Source organism: Pelodiscus sinensis, chromosome 2 (genome assembly GCF_052426305.1).
Source record: "Pelodiscus sinensis isolate ZL-2025 chromosome 2, ASM5242630v1, whole genome shotgun sequence".
NCBI classification, from domain to species: domain Eukaryota; kingdom Metazoa; phylum Chordata; order Testudines; family Trionychidae; genus Pelodiscus; species Pelodiscus sinensis.
In genome coordinates this window covers 50,273,990-50,295,550 of record NC_143053.1, presented here as the reverse complement: position 1 = coordinate 50,295,550, position 21,561 = coordinate 50,273,990, and the positions used below count along the sequence as shown (strand labels likewise).

Genomic DNA, 21,561 nt, shown 5'->3' with positions numbered 1-21,561 from the left:
GGTGAGGACCAGCGTCCAAAGGGCTCGAGGGAGGCGGAGTCTCCTGTGACACCTGTCTCAGGTGTGAGGCGCGTGTGCGTCACAGGCCCCGCCCCCTGCCCGCCCGGCAGCTTCCGCCTCCTGCCAGCGCTGTTCGGTCGGGCGCTCGGGAGATGCGCTGGCTGCGGGCGGCTCGCTGAGCGCTCACCAGAGGCTGCAGCCATGAGCAAGCTCGGCAAGCTGTTCAAGGGCGGCAGCTCCGGGCGCGCCAAGGGGCGCGCGGGCCCCACGCCCCAGGAGGCGCTGGCCCGGCTGCGGGAGACCGAGGAGATGCTCACCAAGAAGCAGGAGTATCTGGAGACCAGGATCCAGAGGGAGCTGGCTGCGGCCAAGCACCACGGCACCGGCAACAAGAGAGGTGACAGGAGCCCCCTTCCTCTGCCCGCACCTGCAGCCACCTGGCGCCCACGCCCCGCGGTCACTGCCCAGCCCGCGAGGCGAGCTCCCCCTACAGGGAGCCTGCCAAAGCTGCCGCAGTGCACCTGCGGGGGAGTTTGCGGTGCGAGGAGACGTAACTCGCAGCTATTCTTAGGGCAATTTCCAGGCATTGGAGGCCTTTGCAAGGACAGTGCGGTGTAGAGCCACCGCTGGCATCCAGTGTAAATGCTAGCTAGGCAATGGCCTGTCAGCTTATTTGAATGGAAAGTGATGTTTGTCTTGTACCTTGTAATTAACACCAGAAGCAGATGAATTCAGGTGTAATTTTCTCTTTGAGCGTGGGCATATAGGACAGTACAGGGATAGGTTCATCTTAGTTTATCTACCAATATGACATTTTAAATAATTTTAATATTCTCCATGAGTTTAAATACTTCCAGGTAGAGGAGACCAACTGTGCATCAATATTTATTCCATTCCTTTATTATGTGCCACATTTTTGTATCACAGAGAAAAATAGGCAAGTTGGAAGATCTTGTAGGAGAGCATTGGCCCATACTAAAGTCTATTCTATTTTTAAACCTGCATGTACATGGTGTTTGGTTTCTTTTATGACTTCCTAGAGCCATTCCAGCTAAACAGTATAAATGTTTGTGTGAAGTCAGAAGTGGTGTGTGTTCATGTTTATACACACTAGTGCCATACAAGAAAAGCTTTGTGTATTCAGTGCTTTTCAGCTTAATTGTGAGTATGGAACAGATTGTCTTGCCCTTAAATAACTTATTAACTATGGGCCAGATTATGATGCCCTTATACATCTTAACTAGTACTTTGCACCTTACATTCTGTTGATATCAGTGGGATGTACTTGTGAACAATCCTTTGCACCACTATAAATAAGAGCCACGCACTCTGGCCTTCAGGTGGTAAAATGAAGCACCAACTTTGCAGCAAAGGAAAAAGTAGCTTCTGTTGCTGAAGTACCTGAGCATTTCCAACTATTTATAGATTTATTCTTACCACACTATGGTGAGTTTGCAAAACATTTACAGAGGTATATAAATGAATTAAATGATAGGAAATCTATGGTAGAACAGGGAAATAACATTTCCCTACACAGGGCCTTAGTAACTACACCATCTTTCTTCATTTAGCTATAGGAAGCAATCAACATTGTGGAAGTGGTATAGTATGAATGTGGTCTTTTTCCTGTTGAAGTCGATGACAAAAATCCCATTAACTTCTGAGAGTGCAGAAGCAGGCCTTTTTACTTTGATACATAATTGAGTTTTAAAAGCATGGAAACATGAACAACCTTGGAAATTAGTTGACTAGAGTTGCATCAAGCTGTTTTTTTTTCTGCAGAAACTTAAGCCTCTTTAATTTAAGTTCACTGTTAACAGCTCAGTGGTGGGATTTTTAACTGTTAGTCAACCATGGTGCTGAAATTATAATCTTCAGTATAGGATTATTGCTTTGAAACATGTCACCCTTCTACAAATACTGTAAGAGACAACGTATGCAAGGTCTTTGTATTCAACAAGCCTTTTTTTGGTTTAAAGTTTAATATGCTGCTAAAATTGTGCTGTGCTAGTAGGCAGACTGGTCTTTATTTCAGTAGTGCTTTTCCCGCTTTAAGTGATATTTCTATTGATGAATACAGGCTAATATAATGTAATATAAATACATGGGGGAATACATTGGAGAAATCTCACGGAAGGCTGATTATTAAGGGTAGTCTCTTAGCTGTGCTTTAGGTTTACTGTACTTTAACTCCTGATTATCTTTGGAGAAAATATTTTAATTTAAAAAGGACTGCTATGTAGATAACCATGTCAGAACAAGAGGAAAGTGAGTAAAATCAACAAAGTAGAAATTGAGAGAGAGAGAGAGAGAGGAACTGTGAATCTGTGGTTCTCAGCCTTTCCAGACAATTGTATCTCTTTCAGGAGTCTGATTTTTCTTGCGTAGCCAAAGTTTTGTCTCCCTGAAAAAGTACCTGCTTATGAAACTCAGACATAAAATACCAAACTGATACAGTATACTGTATTATTACTGACAAATTACTACTTTCTCATTTTGTCTGCATAACATTTTAGTTTGTATTGAGTTTAATAGTGCTTTTAATGTAGCTTCTTGTAAAACTAGGCTAATAGCTTATCCTCTGGAAGACCTCTGTGTTTCCGATTGAGAACAACAACTGCAAACGATCAAATTTTGCAAATTACCTAGTGAATAGATAATAAAAGCAAGTATACTATCTCCCAAAATACATCCTTTTAATTTGTTTTGAGAGTCATGTGTTTTAATTACCACAGATTATATTTAATAACATAGTATATTTTGCAAAATATTTAGTTGAAAGGAAAATAGGCAGTACCTAGCTAAACTTGTAACATGAACTGGGACTACAAGAGATGGAGTGAGCACAAGTTTGATTTTACTTTTCTTGGCAGAGGTTAATATTTCAGGAGGGAGTGGGCATTGGGAACAACTTATTTGTAATTGCATGATCTGAGAGGCCTTGTGTAACTACACTAGAAGTGTGTGAGGTGCATCCACTACAGAATTTTGCACATCTCATACAGAATGCATACTGGCTGAATATGAATGACCTCACAAGATTCCAGGTACATGAGTCTAAGCTTAGCTATGCTAACATAAATAAGGTCCTGTTTATGCCCAGTTTTCCATGAGGTCAAAGGATTCCTGAAAAGACTTTGCATAAATAACATCAGCCAGCCCCAAACTTCTGATTTGATAACTATACTATATTCTCTATGCAAGATATTAGAATCTGTCATCTTCCTCACTCATAATTATTGAGAATACAACTGTCCAGTTTCTGTATCTTAGTCTGAAATTATTTACAAATGTAGCCACAGACTATTTTCACCTTTTTCATCTTAATATCTCAGTGAAGCTATACTAACAGGTTTTCTCTCTGGCCAGGATACAAGTTGGGATTCTTTGTGTTGGTGCTTTCATTACAAGCTTTGTTTCCTTCCACAACAGCTTTGAAATCTCTTTGGGCCCCATAGACAATCACTTGTCCGTAGTGAATCTGCAATCTCATTGTGCCACATCCTTTGCTAGAGATAAGTTAATGTAGCTAAACCTATTGACCCCTGCTGTGAGCCTGGACTCTTCTTTGGTTCTCTCTGGTTGCTGGAAAAAAAATCAAAAGGATAAAGAGTAATTTTTTTTTAAATGGCATACATGTGAGAGGAAAGGAAGGCGAAATTATTAGACACGGGCTCCTTATTTGTTACCACTGAATTCTTAGGAGTTAAAATGCAGCCTCAGGTCAGTAGTGGCCAAAAGAGATTATTACTCACTGGGAGTATGTCTGCCCACATGGAATGCACTGGTGTTTTCTGTGCAGTGTTTTGTAGAGTGGTATCCACATCAGAAGAACTTCCATCCACTACAATTTCAGTAGAAAGGCAAAGGACTCTGCAATCCAACCTAATTATATCTTTTGAGTAGAGTGAGGGATATGGAGAGGGACCAGGATGGGTTGATGGGGTGGGGGGCGGCAGTGTTTGGAGGTGAAGTGTGCAGGTTCTGGGATGGGCTAGGATGAGGATTTTGGAGTATATAGGGGGCTGCAGGCTGGGTGGCAGGGCAGAGGGGTTCAGAGTGTGAGAGGAAGCTCTGGAGGTGGGTTTCAGGGTGGGTGCAGGCTCTTGGGTTGGATGGAGATTAGGTGTTTGGAGTGTAGGGGGGGGGGCACTGGGTTTGGAGACACTCAGGGCTGGAGTAGGGGGTTGGTGCTCAGGGTTTGGGAATGGCTTTCATCTGCCAGCTCCCAGTAAGTATTGCAGCATGGGTGCCAAGGCAAGCTTCCTGCCTGTCCTGGCACCATGGACTGCACTGCACCCTGGAAGTGGCTAGCAGCAGGTCTGGTTCATAGGCAGTGGTGCATAAGTGGCTTTGTACACTGCTTTTGCTCACAGGCACTGGTCCTCAGAGCTGATGCTCAGGATGGAGGCAATGCAGGGAGCCCCATCCAGTTCCACTTAGAAGCTGGACCAACAGCTTGCTGTTTCTGGGGGGCAGCAGGGTTTGCAGTGTCAGGACAGGGAGGAAGCCTGCTGTAGCGCTCCTCCTGGTCATCCAGTCACCCTACAGCAAGGTGACCCACTAGTGGGTTGCAACCCTTAGTTTTAAAATCACTGGCATAGAGAATGAAACCTCTTTCCATGGCTAGAGGTGTTCCCTACAGTTCAGAGTTGAGATTCATTTGTAAGGCAGGTTGGGGAAATCTGCCATGATGCTGCCTAGGCTGCATTGATTTAATTAGATTGTGGTCTCAGTCTGGCACCTTTTATAAATATTAAAAGTTGAGTGAAAATAAACTGAACAAGTAAAAGGTGGATATATCGTTTGTGACCAGGAACAAAGTTTCACTAAAGAACCAGAAGTCCATACAGCAGATTGGTGATGACAAACCCTAGGTGGAGGCACGGGATAACAATTTTAGGGCATTACTAATAGACCCTGCTGCAAATGTGGTATTGATGCATTTGGGTATGCCTTATGTTCTGGCGTTCCTTGTAAATGACTTGTAGTCATAAGGTTTTTGAAGTTGAGCAATGATGCAACAGTTTCGTGTTACCACAAAACAAGTCTATCATTTCAATGGCAGAGTGTGTGTCACCTGAGAATTGAAGTAGATTGGCAGAGTTGTGTGTGGAAACTTCCCCAGCATCTTTATTGTACCTTGTGTTACAGCCAGCTTTCCTTTCCTTTCCATTTTTAAAAATCTGCCTTAGAATTGTGTTGTGCTACTCATAGCAAACATACACAATTTTCTCCCACAAGGTTTTTCAGAATTATGGGCCTGATCCTGCCATCATTTACACTGTTACCATTCCATTGACTTCTCGCAATACTCCTTATTTTCACCAGTGTGAGATTAAAATCTGACCCACTGGGGAAAAGAGAATCATACTAATCAGTACTCTTACAGAACACATCTAGTGGCTGTCATGTGGGAGGCACACCTTGCTCACTTCTAAACATAGTTTTATGAAGTCAGTGTGTGCTTCAGTTTTCCTCATTCATTGCATTGCTACTCATTGAGGTAAAAGGATTATCGCTGCTCTGGAATCAGCACAAGAGATAGGTGTTTGTGTCATCTCCCTTCCTGAGTGGAATAAATAGAGTTGTTAAAAAAACTGGCTGAAATTGACCTATATCAACAAAGGGCCCAGAGGAGTGGTGGGCAATCTGCAGCCCACGCACTGCATGTGACCCACTGGGACTCTGCATGCGGCCTATGCACCCCCTGTCTGCTCCCTTCTTCCCCATGCCTCTTGCGTAGAGTTACCATATTTGAACATTCAAAAAAGAGGACACCTGGTGCCTGCCGGTGCCACTGTGGCAGCGGCTGCTCCACTTGCACAGGAGGCCAGGCTCGGGAGCCTAGGGTTGCCAGGTGTCTGGTTTTGAGCCGGACAGTCCATTATTTGAGCTTTCTGTTCAGGAAACAAATTAGAAAATAAAAGTGTCCGGTATTTTCTAAATAAGATGTAATGTCGATTGCGATGTAATGTCAAGTGTGTCCGGTATTTTTGTTGAAACCATCTGGCAACCCTACGGGAGCCAGCAAACTTGACCCCGCACATAGACTCATAGAGCTGGAAGAGACCTTAGAAGGCCATCAAGTCCAGCCCCCTGCCCAAGGCAGGATCAATCCCAATTAAATCAACCCAGCCAGGGCTTTGTCAAGCTGAGACTTAAACACCTTTAGAGATGGAGACTCCACTACTTCTCTAGGTAACACATTCTAGTGTTTCACCATCCTCCTAGTGAAATAGTTTTTTCGAATATCCAACCTGGACCTCTCCCACTGCAACTTGAGACCATTGCTCCTTGTTCTGCCATCCATCACTACTGTGAACAGCCTTTCTCCAGCCTCTTTGGAACCTCCCTTCAGGAAGTTGAAGGCTGCTATCAAATCCCCCCTCACTCTTTGTTTCTGAAGACTAAACAGACTCAACTCTCTCAGCCTCTCTTCGTAGGCCATATGCTTCAGCCCCCTAATCATTTTGGTTGCCCTCCGCTGGACCCTCTCCAATGCATTCACATCCTTCCTGTAATTGGGGGCCCAGAACTGGACACACTACTCAGATGTGGCCTCACCAGAGCCGAGTAAAGAGGAATAATCACATCTCTGGACTGACTGGCAATGCTCCTCTTTATGCAACCTAGTATGCCATTAGCCTTCTTGGCTACAAGGGCACACTGTTGACTCATGTCCAGCTTCTCATCCACTGTAATCCCCAGGTCCTTTTCTACAGAACTGCTACTTAGCCACTTGGTCACCAGCCTGTAAACATGCTTGGGATTCTTCCATCCCACGTGCAGGACTCTACACTTGTCCTTGTTGAACCTCATCAGATTTCTTTTGGCCTAATCCTCCAATTTGTCTAAGTTACTCTGGACTCTATCCTTGCCCTCCAGCATGTGTACCTCTTCCCCTAGCTTAGTGTCATCTGCAAACTTACTGAGGGTGCAATCCATTCCCTCATCCAGGTCATTAATAAAGATGTTGAACAAAACCGGTCCCAGAACCAATCCTTGGGGCACTCCGCTGGAAACTGACCGCCATCCTGACATCGAGCTGTTGATCACTACCCACTGGGCCTAACTTTCCAGCCAGCTTTCTATCCATCTTACCGTCCATTTATCCAATCCACATTCCCTTAACTTGCTGGCAAGAATGTTGTGGGAGACCGTATCAAAAGCCTTGATAAAGTCAAGGTATATCACATCCACTGACTTCCCCGTATCCACAGAGTCAGTTACCTCATCATAGAAGCTAATCAGATTGGTCAGGCACAACTTGCCCTTCATGAATCCATACTGACTATTCTTGATCACCTTCCCCTCTTCCACGTGCTTCAAAATGGATTCCTTGAGGATCCCATCCATGATTTTTCCAGGGACTGAGGTAAGACTGACCGGCTTATAGTTCCTTTGGATTGTCCTTCTTCCCTTTCTTAAAGATGGGCACTACATTTACCTTTTTCCAATCATCTGGGATCTCTCCTGAGCTCCATGACTTTTCAAAGATAATGGCCAAAGGCTCCTCAATTACATTTGCCAACTCCCTCAGTACTCTCAGATGTATTAAGTCCAGACCCATGGATTTATGTACGTTTAGCTTTTCTAAATAGTTCCTAACCTGTTCTTTCCCCCTCCAAGGGCTGTCCACTGTCCCATTAAGTACTTCAGCTTTCCCCATATCATTTGTCACTAGGTTACTGCCCTCATCCAGTAGGGGCCCCACACCCTCTCTGATCACCTTCTTCTTGCTAACATGCCTGTAGAAAACTTTCTTGTTATTCTTCACATCCCTTGCGAGTTGCAATTCCAATTGCGCTTTCGCCTTCCTGATAACTCCCCTGCATTCTCGAGCTATACATTTATACCCCTCCCTGGTCATTTGTCCAAGTTCCCACTTTTTGTAAGCTCCCTTTTCGTGCTTAAGTTGACCTAGGATTTCCCCGGTGAGCCAATCCAGTCTCCTACCATATTTGCTTCTCTTGCTATGCATTGGAATGATTTTTCTTTCTGTACCTTCAATAAGTCTTCTTTAAAATACTGCCAGCTCTCCTGGGCTCCTTTCCCTTTCATGTTAGCATCCCTGAGAATCCTGCCCATTAGGTTTCTGAAGGAGTCAAAATATGCTTTTCTGAAGTTCAAGGTGTGTATTTTACTACTCTTTTCTTTGGTCAGGATCCTAAAATTGACCATCTCATGATCACTGCTTCCCAGGTTGTCACCCACCTCTACTTCCCCTATTAGCTCCTCCCTGTTTGTGAGCAGCAGGTCAAGCTGCACACAACCTCTAGTCGGATCCTGCAGCACTTGTACCAAGACGTTATCCCCAACATTCTCCAAAAACTTCCTGGATTGTCTGTGTACTGCCATATTGGTCTGCCAACAGATGTCGGGTGATTAAAGTCCCCCATGAGAACCAGGGCCTGCGATCTGGAAACTTCTCTCAGTTGTCTGAAGAAAGCCTCATCTACCTCATCCACCTGATTTGGCAGCCTGTAGCAGACACCAACCACAACATCACTGCTGTTGCTTACACCTGTAAACTTGACCCGTAGACTCTCAACAGGCTTTTCTCCTTCTATGTACTGGAGTTCTGAGCAATCATAGTGCTCTCTTACATACAGTGCAACTTCTCCTCCTTTTCTCCCCTGCCTGTTCTTCTTGAACAGTTTATACCTTTCCATGACAGCGCCCCAGTCATGCAAGTCATCCCATCAAGTCTCTGTTATCCCAATCAAATCATAGTTCCTGGACTGGGCCAGTTCTTCCTGTTTGTTACCCAGACTTCTCGCATTGGTGTACAAACACCTTAGATAACCAAGCTCGCGGCTCTGGCTGCTGCTGCTGGGGGATGCCACTGCCCCCACTGGCTCTCATGGTGTGAGGGGATGCTGCATGCCAGGCTCCTGCTTCTTTGCCACACCGCCCTGAGACATGTGGCAGTGCGGGCTCCAGTGGCGCTGCCAACCAGCCAGCATCCCGAGCTGCTGCGGGGCCAAGAAGAGAGAGTGGGGGGCCAGAGAGGCCGCTGGCTGGAGCCGATCCTGGGACATGAAGTTCAAGGTACCGAGGAGAGAAATGGCATAGCTAGAAAAGGAACCCAGAAATTCTACTTCCCTTTCCCCTGCCCGCCCCACCAAGCCCCAGCTCCCACAGTCTTCACAGAGCTAAGACCGGAACCCCCAAATCAAACCAACAGACCCACTGCCCAGCTACGGGAAAGGAAAGCAGCCAGAAGTTCCAACACCCAGTTCCCTGCTCTAACACAGTGCCCATGCCCTCCCCCAGAGCCAGGCACCCCCAGGTTCCCCGCTCCAACCCAATGCCCTTCCCCTTCCCTAGAGCCAGGCACCCCCAGCCTCCTGCTCTAACCCAGTGCCCTCACCCCTCCCGCAGAGTCGGGGGACATAATCTAGTGGGGAGGAGGGTAACGTGGAGTGACTGTGGGAGGAGCCAATTCCCCCCCACACACATCAGAGCTACCCTGGGTCTCACTGGAACTGCTGCCGCCACAGCCACGTGCTTTTCCCTCCAGGCTCTGGCCTAGGGCACGTGCACAGAGTGGCCATGAATGGCATTTGACAGGCATGTGCCCCAGCCCTTCCCCAATCCTCTTTGCAGGGCAAAATCCTGGACATTTTTTGCCATTTAAAAAAGCTGGCTGGCTGCATATTTAACAAGAGAAAACGAGGACATGTCTGGGGGAAAAACCGGATGTATGATAACCCTACTCTTGCATACTGGGGCACTGGAGCCCCACACTTCCTACGCTTTTCCCCTCCTCCCAGCACTGACAGACATGAATCTGCTGATTCATGCTCTGCCTCCACTCCTCCTCCTCCCTCCTAGACCTTGAATGTGGTGAATCAGTTGTTCCCACCTGTTCATGCTGTGGGAGGAAGAGGAAGGAGCGGGGACAGAGCACGAATCAGCAGAATCATGGTGCTCCGAAAGGTCTAGGAAGGAGTAGTAAGTGCAGAGCTCCAGTGTGTGAGGCATGGAGGAAGGGGGCAGAAAAGAGGTGTGTGGACCCTGGGTGGAGTCCCAGTGGGCCCCAGGTTGTCCACCACTGAGATGGCGGGCCACTCATATGGCCCTCCTAGTCTTGGTTGCTCATCACTGGTTCAGAGAGATCATGCAAGCTGTACTCCTAGGGGAATCCTGTGTCAAAAAATAAAAGATTCTGCATCAAAAATGCAAAGTTCTGCATATTTTATTTGTCAGAATGATGCAATATAATCACACCAGTTTCACTTACGTTGGTAATTTATTTAAACTACAATACAGATAAAAATTGCAATAATCATTGAGCGTTTAGAAACACATGAAGGTTAGGTTAAAATATGTGGTAACCAAGACCCCATATTCCAATTATAACCCTGGATTTTCGTTTACATAACATTACTTTCATTTTGGTGTTTGGTGCTCTATGAAGTAGAATGTCGCTTTAAATTGTGCTGACTTTCACAGCAGAAAGTCAAACAGTTTTGTAATGATTGTCCTGCATTTTTGTGTAAACATATAAATGAAATAGATCCTGAGCTGTAATCTAACCTCATTGTTCCTTTCTGGCACAGGAAGGAGGAGGAGGAGGGGGGTGGGGGGTAAGCCAGAAAGCACATAGACCTTACTAGCCGAGGATTCAATTATTGTAAAGTTGTTATTGTAACAATAAGGTTCCTGCTACTCAATATGCGGCCCATGGTATGGTTTGGGTTTACATGGGGCTCAATACATGGCCTGTGGGTGGGATCCTTTGAACATGGCTTCCACTGGGAACACACTCCGCAATGGCGAGGCGTCTCCCAGGAGGGGTGAGCATTGAAAGATGCAAGCGGACAGGCTGGCTGCAACAGACGAGTGCAGGGAAGAGGAGGTTCTGGGAGCACCTGGGCATTGTGGGAAGTGCTGGCTACTTAGCCTTGTGGGCAGAGCCTGAGAGGTGCTGACTGGCTCACACTGGTCATGTTTGGGTCTGGCACCGTGGCTTAAGGCTTAATCTTTGCAGTCATGCCCATCAGAGAAAGAAGCTATTTGCATATCTGTTTACATGTATATTCAACCACACTTAAGTTGCCGCCCTCGGCATGTGCTATGTGTATCATTGTGGCCCCCTGGCCTTCCAAAGTTGAGTAGCCCTGTGTGATGTTTTAGATGCTGCTTGTAATGATTAGAACTGGGAGCACTGGCTGTTGGGAGTCTGGAAGCACAGGAAATAGGAAGGAAGGGGGAGGAGAGGAGCTAAGCTAAGTGAGAGCTACAGAGGGGGCAGCAGTAGCTTTGTAAAGAGGTTTCACCTTTGGTAAATAAAGTTTGTTAGTACCTTGCTTGCATGATACAACACCCTGCTGTACAGCATTCTGGCAAGGTAAAAGAGCCTTAATTGATGAAGAATGGAAATAAGTGCCAAACACCAGCAGCTCTGCCTTTTTAGTTGTTGCATTTCTGCTCTGCTTCCAGAATACAGCCTGCTTCACACATGGCTCTAGGCCTCCAAGCCGAGGTTTCAGCAGCAGTGATTTAGAGGGATTCTTTTACTCATTCCCAGACAGCCAGATGCCCAGCCATATTCCCTTAATGTCTTTCCAAGAATGCTCACCTCCTTCTCCCCCATCTATTCTGTGTTGCCAGCTGCTCCCAGCAGGCATGCTCAAACTGCTGCAGATGGGGCATGTGTTCCCCACAATTTTCTTTGCTCCCCTATTTCTTTTTGCAGGGGAGCCAAGAAATCTGCAGAAGGTAGGAATTCTGCACCTTGCAAAGGGTGCAGAATTTCCCTAGGAGGAAAGCTCCAGTGACTCAACTCCTGGAAGCTCTTACCTGCATGGATTGTGAACGCCTCATGGCCCTGTCTGGAAAACAAGGACTGAGCTGGAACCAGAAGATGATGATCTGACTTTGGGAAGAGTCTGGGAGCTCTTTATGGATCTGACTAAGGAGGTCAGAGAGCCAGAGCTTAAAAATGGTGTTTGCTACAGCTTGACTGGTGAATTGCTTTGGCTTGACAAAAATGGACTCCTGCTTTAATTATTTCTTTATCTTAACCTAAGGACTTCCAGAGCTGCATTCCAATTAAGTAATAAATCCCCATCTGTTTGAAAAATGTTATCTGGGGTGTCATGGCAAATCTGGCTGGGCTGCAAATACTTCTGGGAAATGTACATGTCTCTAGTAGGAATCTGCCTCAGTTGGAGTCGCTGAGCAGATCTCATGGTATGAAGCAGGGTTGCTGGAGCCCTGTAGTTTGGTCCAGGAAGCAGTGAGGCAGTGTGGCCTACCCTTCAGAGGTCTGGCACACTGACTGGGTCAAGGAGACTATTTAAAAGCTATGGTGCAGCATAAGTCTGATGGCTGTGTGACACATGGTACAATGGAACCTCAATTATCTGAATTCTAGGTAACTAAACTTTGATCTCCAAAAGTAGAAAAAGTCCCTTGAGGTTTGGCTTCAGTTCTTAAAAAATTTTACAGACTAATTCTTATCAGTACGTTGCCAGATTTCTGTGAAAACAATGGAAGTTGAAAGCCTGAGCCTGCGAAGTTCGTAAATATCACAAGGGGAGGGACTTTTTACTGTTAACAATATGGGCTCCTAAGCCAATATTACCTTTTATTCTGGAAACCTGTTCTGTTCAAATGCTGTAAATGAAATGATTCATAGCAAAGAAATTACACTTTAGGCCAGTGTTTCCCAATTTTATTTGGCCAAGGAACCCTTTTAAACTTGAAAGAAACTATTTGCGGAACCCCTAATAGTCTAATATATGGAGCTGAAAAAGTAGCCACAAATAAGTGAGGATAATAATAAACAAATGCTAAACAAGATCATAAGATCAACATTTAGTTTAATTCATCATCAACAACAACCATGGGCTCAATGCCCGTTGGTATGTGATGCCTCCCAACTATTTCCTTCCATCTTTCCCTGTCCAGTGCACAGTGGGTTAGTTTCTGGAGATGAGCTCCCCACCAATTTACTACATCATCTACCCATTCTCTGTGGGGTCTGCCTCTCTCTTATTCGGACCATCCATTATGCCGAATACCAAGGTCTTAATTTTTCGCTCATTGTTCATTCTCACGCTCCTCCTTCATCCAGGCTTGGGACTGGCATGAAACTCCTTGAGGCTTCATGGTGGAGTTTAAGTATGTGCAATTAAACTAAAAAACAAAAATCACATAATATTAATTATTTTTAAATCACAATGTTATTGTAATGGAATTTTATCACGGAACCCTTATTTTCACTTCTTGTGCAAGTGCAACATATAAATACAGTGTGTGGTTGTTTTGGAATGCAGTTAAAAAATTAAAACTTTAGAGTAGTAGTGGGCAACCTGTGGCCCATCAAGGGTTCTACGTATGGCCTACTAGTCATTTTGTTTACCTTTTGCCCAAGTGCAGAGTTGCCAAATTCATTTGGTTTCCCTTTGTAGGTTTTTTCCTACTGATTAATACTAAAGTGACATGCACAGACATAAAGCAGGTGTACATGAAGTGAGGCGTGTGCTGATGGCGCACAACATTGACTGAGAGAGCCATGAGCTCCATCTGCATCCAGTCAAAGCACTGCTACGGTTTAATTGTCACTCTGCAAATTATAGGTTATCTAGCACAATTAGCAAAACTATCCTAACCCAACAGACTATTTTGATTATGACAATCTTGCAGCCTGCTGAGATGGAAGGCCACTCATGTAGCCCAATCCTGCTTTAAAACCTATAAATCCACTCCAACCTGCTTCTTGTTCAGCCAATCACTAAGAGAAATGTTTTACATTTACAGGAGATAATGCTGCTCACATTGACAGTGTGATCTGAAAGTGAGAACAAGCATTCTCATTGCACTTTTAGCTGGCTTTCAAGGCATTTATATGCCACATTTGCTAAATATTTGTATCCTCTTCATGCTTCAGCCACCATTCCAGAGAACATGCTTCCATGCTGATGATGCTTGTTATACAAATATAATGCATTAATTAAATTTGTGATTAAGCTCCTTGGGGAGAATTGTATGTTTCCTGCTCTGTTTTAAGCACATTTTGTTGTATTTCATGTTATAGCCATGTCAGATGATGACCTGGTAGGTTGTTCTTTTGAAAAACGCTTTCACTGCAAATTTGATAAAATCAAAGAAGCGTGAAATTTCTAAAGATAGCTACAGCATTTGACCCAAGGTTTAAGAATCTGACATGCCTTCCAAAATCTGAGAAGGACGAAGTGTGGAGCATGCTTCCAGAAGTCTTAGAAATGCAGCATTTGGATATGGAAACTACAAAACCTAACCCCATCTGAATCAGATGATGAAAATAAGCACATCGGTCTGTACTCCTTTGGATCGTTACTGAGCAGACCCTGTTGTCAGCAGGGACATAGCTCTTCTGGAAGGGAGGTTGAAGCAAGGAGTGACATATTAATCTTTAGTGGTAGAAATGTAGCCGTGTTAGTCTGGTGCAGCTGAAACAAAAAACAGGACTGTGTAGCTCCGCTGCCCCCACCCCCATTCCAGCCCCCCCTGCTTCCCACCAGTCGGTTTTCCTCTCTTCCCCTCCCCCCCCCCCATCCTCCCGGCCAGCTCTGCTCCCCTCCCAGTTGGTGTCCCCCCTTCTCTCCCCCCCCCCCATCTGAGATCAAGTGTGTGTATGTGTGTATAATTTTTTTTTTTTAAAGCCACCTGATAACTCTGTCCAAGCGGGGACCTGGTCTGCTGCAGCCCCTGTCTGCAGTGGATCCGGGCTGGCCACGGGGAGAGGCTCCTTTGGCCGGGCAGGCAGCCTGGCTCAGTCCCAGCTGGTGCTGGGCCCAGGATCAAACCCTGCTGCGGCGCTCTAATTAAAAGGCAGTAGGAGTTGAGAAGCCTTTCCCTTTGCAGAGTCACACTGGGGTTTAGTCCCAGACTAGCGTGAGTCAGAAATGAGCCAGGCTGCCTATCGACTAATGAATAGTTAATAGAATGTTTATAAACTACGCAATTTACTAACTTCATTTAAAAATTCCTGATTCTAACAATACATATCAAATGTGTTCTAAATTAGCTGTAATCAGTCAAGAAAGACATTTTAGAATTATCATGGGTAGTTTCTCTGAAGACATCCATTCAGGAGCAGTCAAAAAAGCTATCAATATTAGCAACTATCAGGAAAGGTGTAGATAAGACAGAAAATGTCCTATTGCCTCTATATATAAATCCATGGTACACCCACATGTTGAATACTGTGTGCAGCTGTTGTCACCTGATCTCCAAAACAATGTAAAGGTTCATAAAAGGGCAACTAAAATGATTAGGGGTATGGAACAGCTTCCATATGTGGAGAGATTAATAAGACTGGGACTTTACAGATTAGAAAAGAGATAATTGCGGGGGGGGGGGATATGATTAATTTCATTTGGTGACCCTACGTTCTTGTGTTATGAGAGTAAATGAGTAAATGCATCTACAAAATCATGACTGGTGTGGAGACAGTAAATAATGAAACGTTTACTCTCTCAACACAAGAACCTAGGGTTACCAAATGAAATTAATAGGCTTCAGGTTTAAAACAAATAAATTTCACACAACTCACAGGCAACCTGTGGAACTCCTTGCCAGAGGATGTTCTAAAGACCATGACTGTAACAAGACTCAAAAAAGAACTAGATAAATACAGGGAAGATTGATCCATCAATGGCTATTATCCGTGATGCGCAAGGGTGGTGTCCTTCGCCTCTGTTTGCCAGAAACTGGTAATGAATCACTTAATTTCCTGTTCATTCCTCTGGGGCACCTGGCATTGGCCACTGTCAGCAGACAAGAGATTGGCCTACATTGACCTTTATTCTGACCCAGTATGGACTTTCTAATGTTCTTATATAAATGGCAGAACTATTGAAGTCAGTACAGCTATGCTGATTTACACCGACTGAGTATATAGCCTTAAGTGTTGTTTCACTAATGTGAGGTGGAAATTGTACTTTGTATGGAAAACATGTGGGTAAATGGATTATGAAGTTGTGTAGTTTCACATACGGGTCATAGAAGCTCTATCCTTTTAGGAATCACTTTTTGGGAATTCTACTTGGATTTTCTCTGTGAACAACAACATTTCTAATACTGTGCTCCTGTCTATAGTTTGGAAGATTAGATTTATAATTCTCTGGTGGTGGTAACAATCACAGAAGCCATTGAGTAGCAAAAACACAGGCATTTTTATCACTCTTTCATCTCATCTTGATTTAGTTTTCATGATATGACACTGAAAATGCGTGTCTAATCTACTATTTATACCATTGCTACTCCCAGTGGAGGTGCTTTGGAGGAGAATTGAAGATCCACATTTTCCTACCATAGACACAATGATTACTTTGACCATGGAGCTTTTTTCTCCATGTGTACACAAGTAATCATAACAATTTAGCAATCCATTTCATTCTAGTCCTCTGTATGAAGCTGAACAAAATCCTAGTGTGGCTTTAGCATACTGCTGAAGGCAAGGATGGTCCAGTGGCTATGGCACTAGCCTAGACTTATTCTGCCATAGGCTTCCAGTGTGACCCTGGGCAAGTTGCTTAGTGCCTCAGTTTAAAATGAGGGTAATAGTAGAGTTGGGGGGGAGGGAAATACTCAAAATGCAGATTCGGTGATACTGAAATCTTTTGATGAAATTGTCATGATTTCACAAAATATTTTAGTTGGGGGAAAAAAATCTTTTGACGTTTTAATAAAGAAGCATTTATATTTATTTAGTTTTGATTCAAAACATTATTTCAGGGTTGTTTTTTTTTAATTGAAACAAAAAATTAAAATGGTTGAAATCAAAGCAATGTGTTTATTTTGTTAGAACAAAACAATTTCATTTGACCAAAACTTGTATATTTTTTTTAACATGCTGGAAATATTGAAATATTTCATTTTAGGTTTGGTCCAGAATATTTCTGTTTTCTGGAATGACTGGCGAACTGAAAAATCCATCACTTACATAGCTCTAGATAACAGCACCTTCCTATCTCATAAGGGTGCTGTGAGGATAAATTCAGTCAAGGTGCTGGAAGATGCTCTAATGGCTGGTACAACAATGGAGACCTTACAAGTTGTACAGTGGAGTCCGGATTATCCGACTCCTGGTAATCCAACACTCGGCTTTATCCGACCCTGCAGCTCCCGGAGACTTTGTCCCTGGGAGCTGCAGGGTTGGATACAGCACGGGCGGGGACAACGGCCCTGTTTGCTGCCCCGTTGCTCTCTTGGAGCAGCTGCTGCCGCTCCTGCCCGGGACAATGGGGCAGCAAGTGGGGTTGTTCTCCCACCCCATGCCCTGGAGCCGCTGATGCGGCTCCTGCCGGGGCCACTTCTTCCCTGGCGGCAGCGGCGGCGGCAGCAGCTGTTCCCGTGCTCTCTAGGAGCAGCTGATGGGGCTCCTGCCAGGGCTGCTTCTTCTCCGGCAGCAGCGCATCAGCTGCTCCTAGAGAGCACAGGGACAGCTGCTGCCGCCGGGGAAGAAGCGGTCCTGGCAGCAGCAGCTGTCCCCGTGCTCTCTAAGAGCAGCTGATGGGGCTCCTGCCAGGGCAGCAGTCCCTATCATCCGACATATTCGGTAATCCGACCATGTGTTGATCCCGTTTACGTCGGATGATAGGGACTCTACTGTATAGCTAGACAGGCCCAAGTGATCCCTGACACCTCACTCAAGGTGAAATATATTGCACCTGATTTTTTGAGAGCTGTTGAACAGTGGTAACTGCTTCTCACTCCACTGGGAGCTGCAGGTACTCAGAACTTCTTAGGAGCAGACTAATGTTAATGTAAGAGCTTACTGTCTCCTGAAGAAAACATAGTTCTGTTCCTGGTTAAATTGGTGTTACGTTTATTTCTTCAGATTATTCTCTGATTCTTCCTGCCTCGTTCTGTTCTTTTTCTGAAATCTTTGGAATGGAGAACATCCTCTTTCAGTCTCATTCGGTGAAGTAAGTTTCTCCTGTACTCACTTTCTTTGCTTTTTTGATGTCCTTTTATTTGTTTTTTCCTTTACAGATGGATTATTAATTATATAGTAGCATTTCTGAGAGGAATTTCAATACAATGCTACCATCTACTTGTAACACAGTTACAAATATTTGAGTCATGTATGTGCAATAAGAAAAACCTTAAATCAATTGCACGTTGTACTTGAGACTTGGAATCTACAATATTTAGAAACTCAAATCTGAGATTGACAGGAAAGCTGTAACTCCCTCACCTGTATGTATTATGATGGTGCTGCTTATAGAGTCATAGAATACTAAACCTGGAAGGGACATTATATATGTGATGATGTAAGACGTGGCAATATTACAGCTAACAAATGTGGTATTCAGTTCACAAATACGGGTTAATTAAGTGGAGGCATGGGAATGTTGTATATCTTGGGTAATGTGAAAGATGTATGAATTGATGTTACAAAGTGATGCATTCCATAAGTGCATAGTGAAAAAGCTAAATTAAATGAGTTAATAAAGATGGTGTGTTACCCTAAAGGCAGGCAGCTAACTACATGAAAATCAAATACAACTCAGAGCCCTCTAGATTTTAGAAGTAACTTCTACGTATAGAACGAAGTCATAATCAATATGAATAGTCACTAATACTAATGCCATTTTTAAGTTCCACAGCTCAAAAATGCCTTTTTTCTCTTATTAATTTACATTCCCTTTCAACAGACATTTCCCCCAATTCATACTCTTCTGCCAAATGGCACCTAATACATCATTTATATAGCCCCCCCCCAAAAAAATCTTTCACTTAGAGCAGTTGAAAGCTCTCTATTACTGTTTGTGCTATGCAGAAAGTTAGAATACCTTTTTAGCCTTAAAACTGTGAATCCATTATAAAGTGGCCCCTGCAAAGGGTTGACTGACTGATTTGAAGCAGGCAAAGAGATGTGATTCTCACTTCGGGAATAGAGGACAGTGTAAAACCAGCATGAAAAATACTTGCGAGAGTATGTGAAGCAGGGAAGGAATTCAGGTCTGTTGAAAAGGTCTGTATTTAGGTTGTGGAAATTCTGGTTCCGCCTGGCAAGGGTTTTTTACATGATGTCGGCTGAGCACATGATGCCGGTTCAGCACGTCTGAAGTCACTGGACCAGCCCAGCAAGACTGGGTGGATCTTGAATTTGAGCATTCCAATTTTGGGTACATTTGAGTGGCAGGATGTTGTAACTACAATTTCCTCCTTCCAAAACACTTTGCTGTAGGCACTGCAAGATAGTCAGTAGTTCAGAATCTACTCAAACACTTGGCCTCATACAACCGATAAGACATAATGCATGGCATTCATCAGTAAAGCACAGTACATTTCAGGGCAACTGTCACCAATGGTGACTGTTCTATACCTGTGTAAGGGTCTTGGCTTCATTGGTAGGTGCTGCAGTATCTAGTTTAAGCTCAGTGTTGTTGAAGATAAGCAGTTAGAATGAGACAAAATAGATAACCTCAGTCAGCCATTTGGTAGCTAGTTATAGCTAGGGTTACCAGGTGTCCAGTATTCTACCAGACAGTCCGGTATTTGCGCTTTGTCCCATTAAAAAAAATCAGAATACTGGACATGTGCAATGTCCGGTATTCTCTGATTTTTTTCCGGGTGTGCACGGGACGGAAGCCTGGCATGGGTGGAGGGAGCAGCTGGAAGGTGGGGCCACGATCGGTGCTAGGAGCCGGTGATTGCTCAGAAGCCTGGCGGGGGCAGCCACTCCCCCCGCCAGGCTTCTGAGCAATCACAGGCTCCCAGCCTGGGAGTCCCAGCTGGGAGGCGGGGTTGTGATTGCTGCTCTGGGTGCCCCAGAATGGGGGGGCTGCTTATCACGCGTTCCTTTTTTTTTTTTTTTTTTTTTTTTTGCTCGACCAAAAAAATATCGCGTCTGGTATTTTTTGGGAGACCATCTGGCAACCCTAGTTATAGCACCAAGTGACATGCAATGCTACCTGCTTAAAAAATGAGATCTGGGAGAGCAGGAAGAGTATGACAGGGTGCAGGAGTACTACTTTGTCCACAGTAAACAAAGAGTTTAACTGCATCCTTTTCCTGGTACAAATGCCAGTGAGGAAGGGCAGCGTAGGGCTGTTGGCTTTTCTCCCACCAAGGCAGGCCTAACACCACATCCCAGGCTCTTTCAGGCTAGTTCCTCAACACATGGATAGATACAAACAAACAAACAAACAAAACACAACCCTGCCAAGCTATTTCCTGAGCCATGGGTGCTGCCAAGGGCCTCACTCTGCACCTGTCAGCTCCAGGGCCAGTCTCAGGAGTAACCTCCCTCTCCAGCAAATCTCTCCTCAACTGAGCTGACTAATCCCTTCAGAGGGACAACCTGACCTCTTCCTAGCTGGGTCTGATAAATTCCCAGTGCCTGTTAATGGAGCAGACCAGCCTGCTACAGGCTGCTGGAGAGACAGAAGTTGGAGAATAGCTGTGAGAAGACAACTATCCACACCCAGAGCCTGACTAAAACCCCTCCTCAACTCCAGCATGGGCCATCTTTTCTTGTGTGTTTTTGCCTATGCTGTATGGTATCTTGAGGTGCTCACTTAAAAGTCCTGTTCTGTTGCTGTATTATTTCTGGTAAGTCCCAGAGATAGTGGGGAGTGGCTGAAATTTGCTGGTGGTCTTGATGTGAGGGTTCACAGATTAGCCCCCAAAGCAGTTTTGACAAGCAGATAGACCACAATTCTGTTAATTCCCAAATAAATCTGCCTCTTCCCGCCAAGCTAACTGACCTGTTTGGCTAGGTGATGCAGGGTTTCTATTAATAGAATCATAGAATCATAGGACTGGAAGGGACCTCAAGAGTCATCGAGTCCAGCCCCCCGCCCTCAAGGCAGGACAAGCTGTCTACACCATCCCTGACAGATGTCTATCTAACCTGTTCTTAAATATCTCCAGAGAGGGAGATTCCACCACCTCCCTTGGCAATTTATTCCAATATTTGACCACCCTGACATGAATTTTTTCCTAATGTCCAATCTAAACCTCCCCTGCTGCACTTTAAGCCCATTATCCTCAGAAACCAAGAGGAACACATTTTCTCCTTCCTCCTTGTGACACCCTTTTAGATATTTGATATTGTTCCTAGCACTTCCGATTCTGGAATGTGACTTTCAGGGGGCAGTACTCAGACACCACCAGTGATGTGATAGTTTATTTTCTTTGGGTTCCCTGTTTTTCTTTCCTGTTTTTCATCCTCTTATTCCTTCCTTCTATTTTTTTCCTTTCCCTGTTGTTTTCCAGCCTTTCTCCGCTGCTCCTTCTTTTCCTCACTTGTCTTGTCCTGTTTTATGCTGCGACATGGTGAAATTCAGTGCCTTCTGTTGTGGAGGAAGAAGCTGCCTTTGGTCTCCAGGCAATACTGCTTCTGTGATGCACAAGAGGGGCTAGCCCATTTCCACAGAGTATATTTGTGCAATAATAGAACAAACAGGCAGACCTCTGAGCAGTGCATTTTGTGGAATGGGTCCCAGTTTTTCTTTGTGTCAGTGCTTCTGGATAACAACTTAAAATAAAAAGTGGTCCTGAGGCACCTTAGAGACTAACCAAAATATAACAAATTATGAGCTTTTG

General features: G+C 44.6%; 1 protein-coding gene across 1 annotated transcript in view; it reads left to right on the top strand.

Annotated features, from left to right (window-relative positions):
• The window catches only part of CHMP4C (charged multivesicular body protein 4C), a 32,758-nt gene continuing 11,197 nt past the window's right edge, over positions 1-21,561 (top strand). The window contains exon 1 of the mRNA XM_075920464.2: positions 1-397. Coding sequence (XP_075776579.1) covers positions 202-397 — 196 coding nt within the window. The 5' untranslated portion in view covers positions 1-201. The remainder of the gene's footprint in view (positions 398-21,561) is intronic.